The sequence below is a fragment of the Centrocercus urophasianus genome, unplaced genomic scaffold (assembly GCF_019232065.1).
Source record: "Centrocercus urophasianus isolate 14NV4802_14NV808 unplaced genomic scaffold, USGS_Curo_1.0 seq_11, whole genome shotgun sequence".
NCBI lineage: Eukaryota > Metazoa > Chordata > Aves > Galliformes > Phasianidae > Centrocercus > Centrocercus urophasianus.
In genome coordinates this window covers 29,993,747-30,003,076 of record NW_024884253.1, presented here as the reverse complement: position 1 = coordinate 30,003,076, position 9,330 = coordinate 29,993,747, and the positions used below count along the sequence as shown (strand labels likewise).

The following is a 9,330-nucleotide window of genomic DNA, read 5'->3' as shown; positions in this document are numbered from 1 at the left end:
ATCATGTCTCCTAACTTTCTCTCAAAATGCTGATGCCTGGGATGGGCTCCCATTCAGTTTCCAGATGTATGACTTTACACTTGGTGATAGTGAAGTGGGCTGTAAGAGCTGGACACCAGCGAAGGAATACCAATTAACTGTAAAGCCTATAAACCTTAGCATGCCTGAAAACTTTATAAGCAAGTTATTGGTGCTTCAGAAGTCTCCTGTTGCTATTCCAATGGCTATTAGGTAAAGCCTCTGGCTTCAGTTCTGACAAAAAAAAAAAAAAAAAAAAAAAAAAAAGATGATGATGGCCATTCCAAGAGGATAAGAGTTCACAGAAATTTTATTCCAGAACGTGTCAGAGTCTGGCAGTTGTAAACAGTGAGAAAGTAACATGTTTACAAGAACCCAAACTTTATCATAAAGGATTTACATTTTTATTGCTTAGGGACCAAGTGATTTTCTTCAGCATCTACGTTTAACTCTTATTACTTTGTAAATGCTCCAAGATGTATTATTCATGCACTGTGTAAACGGATCATGCCTCATTTCCAGTACAAATTCTGACCTTAACTATCCAACCACAAACTGTTTCTGTAATTGCATACTATGAAACATGCCTGGCGAGCAATATTAAAATCCTTAAATTTGTGCTAGCAGAAGGGATGACCAACCCCTGAATCTTATTATCAGTGCAGCTTTAAGTTAACAGAATCAAGTCTGTGGCATGACAAGATGAGAACTGAGGTTTCTCATGATTCTGATAGCGTATGTATAATTTCCAGGGGAAGACAGTTTTCCCTTCGTCCAACATCTTCATGACAATGCCTTCTCACTGCAAATCAAGACTGCGTATCACATTAAGATTTTTAAAAAACAAATTACTTCAACGTTTTTCAATTCATTCACCCAGAAATCCACTTATTTACCCATAATATTTATTTACTTGAACTGAAAATCCAAGGAACTGATACATTCCGATTCAGTAGTGATCAGCTTTAACTGGACAGAGATGGTGTTACTTTCACTTTCGTCACAATAAACTGTGTCAATGCATTTTGGACCTTTAAAGTCACAGCAGGGGAACCATCAGATACCTTCAGGTTTCATAATTCAGTTGACTGAACCTGTAAACACTGTTACCAATTGACACTCAGCCCTTTCAGCAATTTCTTCCTAGTAATTATTGAAAGCACTGATGTCTTTCCAGTGAAGCCACTGCTTTCACTTCCTGAGCCATTTACAAAGATGTAACAAAATTAGTTTTTGACAAGCTTTAACAAACTGGCACTCCTGTTACAAGCTTTTGGAAAAAAAAGTCAGCACCAGTAGTTTTTAAATCAACACCCTTCGTTAGTGCAATACAGTGCCACAGCTCACCTTGAGAAAAACATTCAGATAGAATAGATGCAATCTGTTTATCTTTTGGACTAAATGTCTCACCAGGCTAAGATCCTTCAGTTATCATAGAATGGCTTGGGTTGGAAAAGATCTTCAAGACCATGTAGTTCCAACCCCCTGCTATTGGCAGGCACACTTCCCTCTAAACCAGGCTGCTCAAAGCCCCATCCAGCCTGGCCTTCAACGTCTCCATGGAGTGGGCATCCATAATGTCAGCTTGAATACAAGTTCCACTCAAGAGTTCTGTAATTTTAACAGTCTCTCTATTAGACTGCTAGTCCAACACATCAGCAACAACTGTTCTAATCCAAACAAATCTTGTGGCCTCCAATTCTACGATATCCAAAATAAAACACTGCAAAAATATTAGGTAAAGCAGAGTAATTACTCACAATGTCTAAAATACTTTTTGCATATTGCATTTTATTTTTGCTTTGGTAAAAAAAAAAAATAATCATCCAAAGTTGTTAAGAGCTAGAAGTAAATACTATGACATTAAAAACACCATATTTATGTTTTAAGAACAAAAGATCTAACCTTGGCTATTCTTTACATGAAGAAATTCTTGCATACTTCTTGTCACTTAAATAATTAATCCCTTGCCTGTCTGAAGCTGTAAACAGTATTACCTGCATACTGGGGATTCAAAGAGTAACTCATATTTTTAAAGAGGTTGCTCCAAATTGTCTTACCAACTAATGCTGCTATGAAAAAGGGTTACAAAAAGAACAAGTGAGGTGACACTGTTTTGTGCAAGAAGATTTTATTAACAGACCAGACTTTGAAAAATTGCTGCTGGGCATCTGAATCTGAAACAGAAAGAAAGAAGCATCGTTAGACACAGACAGATCTGAAACTACTTTGGCCACCCGAAGAGTTCATATACTGTTACAATTAATAATGAAGACTAAAAGCACTACTTTTTCTTTACCAGACTTAAAATTTTGCCAACTTCTAAACTGACATCTCTACACTAAAACATCAACTTCCATTGACAGAGCTAACTGAATTAAACACTTCTACCTTGAAGTATTGCTATCTGTTTTCGTATTTTTCTGAAAGCTTAGCAGAAGACAATTCTGGACACAAAGACTTCCTGAGGCGCTGAACGTATTTAATATCTTCTCCAACAACCCTGTTTTCAGTAAGTTTCAGGGATTGCTTACACAGAATAATTAAAACAAAAAGCAAACTTGTCTCAAGTTTCTTTTAAAATCTGGTTAAGAGCTAAGAGCATCCAGTAGCTTAAACTGAAGGACAGAGTAAAGCCCCAGTATCTGCCAGTATTGTTTGGATGCTTGACAGAGAAGATGGAGGGCAAAGAACCCATGCTGACAGAAAAGCTACAAAGTTTGAATCAAATACAGTATTTTTCATCTTATGCTCAAAAACCACCCAGAAACACAATAGTAGTTGTGTTCAACCTTTCTTTTGAAGACTCACAGACTAACTTTAGAGAAGCACCTGCGAGAACATAACATTTCTAGAGAATGCTACTAAGAGCAACATAACAACACCCAAGGCACCAAACATTACAGCAGCTCACTTTCTCAAAATCAGTTCTTTACACAGGCAAGCTAAAAAGCTTTATGGGAACATTGTCCCTGTTTTCCTGAAGTGCCAGGCTTCCATGCGCTGTGTAATCAGTACTTTAAAGGTCCACCGCTTCATACAAGACAAACAAAAGAATATGCAAGAAGTTTGGAAGAGGCAGAACAGAGGAAGAACAGCCTACACATAAGCTTCAATACAACAGCTCAGCCAGACAACTGGAAGGTTATCTCACAAGGCTCTCTGGCTTCTTGCACAGAGAGTAGATATGAAAGAGGTCAATCCACTTAAAGAAAAAACAAAACAAAACACCACAGCAAAGCCTGATTAAAAAGAAGCAGAGATCACCTTCCCTTCAAAAACGTGTTTCTAAGAACAATTTATTTATTTAATAAATATGTTAATAATCTTATTAACAACAAATAGCTTCTACTCTGATTTTTAGCTCTAAAATCTCATTACTACCTGCTATTTACGTTAACCAAGCCCTTAGAAGTTACTAGTTCTTAAGCAAACCACAAGCTTCTTGCCTTTTAGGAGTTTGGGAAAAACTGCATTTTTGCCTGTTAGTTTTTCCAACCATTCTGATATTACAAATCTTAAATTCCAGAACATTTGGTGTAACAAAAAGGCATTTATCCTTGAGGAAAAATTGATAATGGCAACACTGAAGTTGGCTTAGTGTGTGAGAAAGATGGAAAGATGGGAAATGCAAGACTTCTGAAAAAAAACTTTGCCTCTGAATGATTTTTCATCAAAACAGAAATAGCAGAATGACAACAGTAAATGATAGGACAGACAGTTTGAAGCAGATACTAATTTCAGGCTTCAGCAGCCACTTCCAAACTGCTTTAAGTGGTGTGTCAATAAAACTACCCATTTCTAAAGGACAGCATATTTTAAGTGGCAAATCGGTCTTTCTAAATTAAATATGAAATAATATGTTAATATGAATTGAATCATTTCAAACAAAACCTTAAGCTGAGAATTCAGATCATTAAAATGCTGTAAATTGAGAATTCAGTTTCTTCCAATCTTAAATAAACTTCCTTCTTTTTTGGAGAAATCAGACAGTATGAAGAAATACTGCATTACAATCACAACAGTAATTGTATTAAGCATTTATTAAAGAGAACTGAAGACTGCAGCCAAAAATCTGAAGGCCTCCCATCGTAATATTTAAACAATGCTTTCAAACATGCTACTGGTGAAGGGAAAACAAATTACTGTAATGCTTCCACTTCATAAATGTATCATCTATAATCAACATTTAGCTTCACAAGGACTACTCCACTTGGCTATTCCAGGTACCTACCGCTCAAGCACCAACAAACTGTCAACCAGAAACAACTCCAGCTTACATAGCAGAATAGTGAATAATGTTAACATTTGGTAGTATCTTACCATTAGTTCATTCTCCTTATCAGTCTGTTTATCTGATCTTCTCTGTTACCAGCATCCCCACCCTCCACAAAGTGGATTGTTTTCTTCTTCATTCCACCCCGAGGAGAGGATAACTTGAAGGGCCAAAGGAAGTTGTTCACAACTTTGAAGTTCTTGCCAACAGTGTAAATTTCATGGATCACATCTTCCATGCAGATGATGCCAAGCTTTCCTAAAATTTAGAGAAGTTGTTTCTAGAAAGTCTACAGAGCCACCACCAATGACAAGCTAAAAATTATATATTTCTAATTGCCTTATCTATATAGCTTAACAAAGTTCACTAAGCAAAAAGCATCCACTCGGTCAATACAGCCCATGACTGACTGTCCAACAAAAATGCATCAGCTGCAGCTAACTCAATATTATTTCATTGATAATTTTTTTGTATTTGTGTCCAGCAATGAGGAACAAAATAAGTGCTCAGTGGACCTTCAGAAAATAGACTTTTAAATACACATGAATACAAGTTCCGTGTAGCTCAGGGAAACTCACTGAACAATTCGTGTTGTTGAATGATGCAATAGCATGTTTTCTTCATGCCATTCGAAATTCTTCAGTGATGTGTAACAGTGAACTTCATCAAATACAACGCTATAAAGGCAGGTGGTAATAACATAATACCTGCACCTTCAGAATTTGAAAGCATGAAACATGACACTTCTGACTGGAAGGGAGATTTAGACAAGAGAGACTTTACAATTTCTTGGCATGACTGGGAAAAAAAGAGCCTTAGAGTTTGATGTGACAACTGACCACCATGCTGTGCTTTGACAAAGTACACTGATGGCTTTAATAGCTACTTCTTCTCACAGAAACATTAAAAGTTCACCTGTTTACCAGAGCATGGATATCTAAGATATAAGCAAATTCCAGTACTGAATTTGAAACTTCAAGGAAACGTATGATGAACTTCCTTCCTGTTCCAGCACTTTTTCCTTACAGAAACATCTACCAGTCCATTAAAGGTCAAGGAGATTACAGTCAAAATTTACAGGTCTAAAATCCTAAACTTTGGTTCTCAACACTTTTACTTTCAATACTTAATAGTGAAAATCACTGCATGCTTTGTATTAAAAAAGAGCCTGTTAACTAATCAATTCTATTCCCAAGAGACAAGTAAGTACAATTGTCCAGCTTAGCACTAGTTGTCCAAGTGCAACTAGTTTGGCTATTGTTTTGTAGAGGGAAATTTTTGTTTACCAAGGCGCTTCCGAATCAGGGAGTTATCGGTCAGAGCAATGCGCTTCTTGTTGATCTTGCCATAGCCACGCTTGTAGATCAAATCATGCACAGACTTCAGATTGGGATAACTGAAATAACAGTCAGGTAGAAGTTATTAAACTATACAAGCTAGATTCCAAATGGAATTTCAATAGCAAACAACTCAAGGTAATTACAGCACATCCCAAAAGTAAACATAAAAGTAACGTAGCTCACAACAGTGCTGGCAACAGAATGTAATCATACGTAGCAAGCACTGCCTTTACCACGATTTTTTCTTTCCCTCCTTCGATTTCAAAACTGAGCACAGGAAAATATGCAAGACTAGCATAACAAAATCCAAGACAATCAACATTCGTATCACTTTGATACAGTTGAGCATGTTACTCACCCCCATGCAATATAGGGCTCAACAATCCGCAGCATGTTGATAGAAGCTTTGTTGAGCTTCACAAAGGTGCCATTAAAAATCTGGCGCAGGCGAAGAAGCTGTAACACCTTGCGGACCTTGGGGCTGACACCATTGATACTAGAGGAACACAGCAAAAAGCCTCAGTTATCTACATCTGAAAACATATAGGTATCATCACAGCAATAACAGGCATTAAAGAAACAAAAACTCAAACAGAAAAATAAACAGTAATGTCTTCCTATCTTAAAACGCATCACCATTTGACCCCTTTCACTAAGTAAAGCTAGTATGTTATCATAGTTATGAATTCTAGGATTAAAGCAGATGTAACTCCATGAAAATAATTCAAACAAAATTACACTTCTTCACTACATATCATTGTGCTCTCCTGCATATAGTTCATTCTCTTGTTAGTTTTCTCTTTACACTTTTACCAAAAGACTAGTAACACTCAGTAGGGAACAGTGGTATAAAATTTTATCAAGGTAAACTTAAACAGACTAACAGTTTGCACATATTTGTAGTCTTGTTTTGCTTTATTTGTTGTTTTAATAAATCAAGGATTCCCAATGGCAGTACACACAAAGCAAAAGGACTTTTCATTCAACTGAATAAAGTCACTAATGTATCATCAACGTGACTGCCAGTGCCTTTCCAAGCATCCTGTTGAAAGCTTGGATTTATTTACATGTTTAAGCCCACAAAACAAGGGAGGTGACCAAAAAAAAAAAAAAAAAAAAAAAGAGAGAATTCCAGTGCTTCTGAATAGAAACAACGTATTCTTATTCTTACCCTCTTATCCTGATGACAAATGCAAGCTTGGGTTCAGCTGGAACATAGTAATTACCAGCTTTTCGGGCCATCCTGGCCATACGGATCTCCTGTCTGTACATGTGTCTGTACTCCTTATGGTAAGCTTTGGCCCTTTCATAGATGATTTTCCTTTGCGCTTTACGAAACTGGAATAAACCAAACATCACTTCAGGCTATATAATGCATTTTAACATACGAAAGTCAAACTTCAAATAATGCAGCATATTCCTGGACTCCCCACAGATACGAGGCACATCTGTCTCTAATGCAGACTTCAGGATGACCATCAGTCAACAAAAATGTGGTGAACTCTGCCACCCTGCAGTAGTGCCTTATTTTGAACATTACCACATATCGTGCTTATCCCTCACAAACAACGCAAAATCTTTCCCTGCTGAGTATTAACTTTTACAGATGCTTTGTCCCAGCTCTGCCTAAATCTAATTCTTTACATACAATTCTAACCCCTTCTAGTGAATGTTTCAGATCTTAATATTTGAAAACACTGTGGCCTTTCAATACTTGAAGGGAGCACATAAACAGGAGGGAGAACAGCTGCTTACAAGAGTGGACAGTGATAGGATAAGGGGGAATGGCTTTAAACTGAGACAAGGGAGGTTTAGGTTACATATTAGGAGGAAGTTTTTCACACAGAGGGTGGTGATACACTGGAGCAGGTTGCCCAAGGAGGTTGTGGATGCCCCATTCAAGGCCAGGCTGAATGTGGCTCTGGGCAGCCTGGTCTGGTGGTTGGCGACCTGCAGGGGGTTGAAACTGGATGATCATTGTGGCCCTTTTCAACCCCAGCCATTCTATGATATAAACACTACAAAGTTCCCGACTGCTTTCTGTCAGCAGTGACAGCAGCTTGCTGAACTGCCTACAAAATAGATAGCAATCCAAGCAAGGAGTCATGCAATACTCACCTTTTTTTGTGCCAACAGCCTCTTCAAACGTTTGGCTTTTGCAGCTGCATAAGCCTGTCGCCTCTTCAAGAGGCTTTCCGGGACAGATGGCACCTTCTTTGCCCTAAGTGACAAGAAAAACACTCTTAAAACCCACGTTTACTAAAACCAGCACATCATAAACACCAAAAGCAACGAAAGACAACATATACACAGGCTTCGTTGTCTCCAGCCAGTTCACTGGAGGCACACAACTTGTTCTTACTGCCACTTATAGCATTGACACAGCCTGACAAGATTAAGACAAGGAAGTCTGACATACTATTCTTCAGTCTCTCCACACCTATCAAAAATAGTCAGCAATTCAACTTCATGAAGCATTTAGGAAGTAGCTTTAGGAAGAGAAAAGCCCGATAATTTACTTAAATTTTACTTTCACAATGTTCAAGTTTACTTGCATTTGAAACTCCTTGATGCTTAAACACGTGCAAGACTAACGTTTATACGTTACTAACAGCTCGGGCCTGCGCCTGCGAGTCCTCCCAATCCAGCACAGCCCTGGCTGCATTCAGCCCCGCAATTCCCCAGCCCCGCAATTCCCCGGCCCCGCACAGCCGTGCCCGATGCCGGTTCTACCTCCTCCCCCAACCTCACGGCAGCCCACAGAAAGGAAGGGAAAGTAGGCGGCAGCCGCATCCCCACCGCGCTCAGCCCCAACTCCCGGCGCTCCCAGGCCGCCCTCCAGGTCACTAACAGAGACCCTGCAGCCAGGGGACGGCAAACAGCATCCCGACCGCGGAGGCTACCGACAGGAGCCGCCACAGCCGCGGATGGCAGCGGATTGTCGTGGGGCACGGCGGCCACTTACTCCTTGTCCGCCATGATCGGCCCGGAAGAGAGAGAGCAGGAGCATGCGCAGGGACAACTCAAGCCGCCTGCCTGCGCGGGCAGGGCCCTGAACTGCGGAAGGACCCCACGTTTGGGTGTCCAAGGCAGTGCCGGACCGCGGTGTGGAGCCCGGGATGGCCCGTGAACGCCTGCGTCGCTTGAGCCTGCGGTGCGTCGTGCGAGCTTTCCGTGCTTCAGCCTTAGATGCTGCGCTCGGCACTGAGGCACCGCGGGTCGCCGCACAGCACAGCACAGCTCAGCCCCGCAGCGCGCCGGTGTGCGGGAAGTTTCCTCCTGCTGCTCTCTGCGAACATCTATCTACCCGTGTTCTTAGTCCACCCTATATCCCACCGAGGTCATTAAAACTGTAGCGGGGAACGCAAATTACTTCTACCAGAGCACAGATGTGCGATAAAACACCTATAAAGTCAGGGGTAAGCGCAGAACCCGCTTTCCCCTCCGGCGGCTGCCGAGCGCCCTCCGCCCTCCTCCGGCGGACCAGCAGCGCGGCGTTCTGGCCTGTACCTGAAGGTGGCGCTGCAGCGCGCGAGGCGGTGCACGTTGGGACATGTAGTCGGAGGGCGGGCTCGGCCCGGAGTCCGGCCGAGCCGCCCGGGTGAGAGAAGCCGCTGCCGGCAGGCCGGGCCTGGAGCGGTCGCAGGACCCTCCCCCGGCGGCGGGGAGGGAGAGCGGGGCGAGGAGGGGCCGCGG

At 41.2% G+C, this 9,330-nt stretch overlaps 1 protein-coding gene across 1 annotated transcript; it reads right to left on the bottom strand.

The window, feature by feature from the left end:
- Positions 1 to 2,132: 2,132 nt before the first annotated feature.
- On the bottom strand, positions 2,133 to 8,705 carry RPL7 (ribosomal protein L7). The gene is made up of 7 exons (XM_042808876.1): positions 8,600 to 8,705; positions 7,753 to 7,855; positions 6,806 to 6,972; positions 5,993 to 6,130; positions 5,581 to 5,690; positions 4,342 to 4,552; positions 2,133 to 2,195 (listed from the first exon to the last, which is right to left on the bottom strand). The coding sequence occupies exons 1-6, from the start codon at positions 8,611 to 8,613 to the stop codon at positions 4,344 to 4,346; spliced, it is 741 nt and encodes a 246-aa protein (XP_042664810.1). The 5' UTR covers positions 8,614 to 8,705; the 3' UTR covers positions 2,133 to 2,195; positions 4,342 to 4,343.
- Between the last annotated feature and the right edge of the window lie 625 nt (positions 8,706 to 9,330).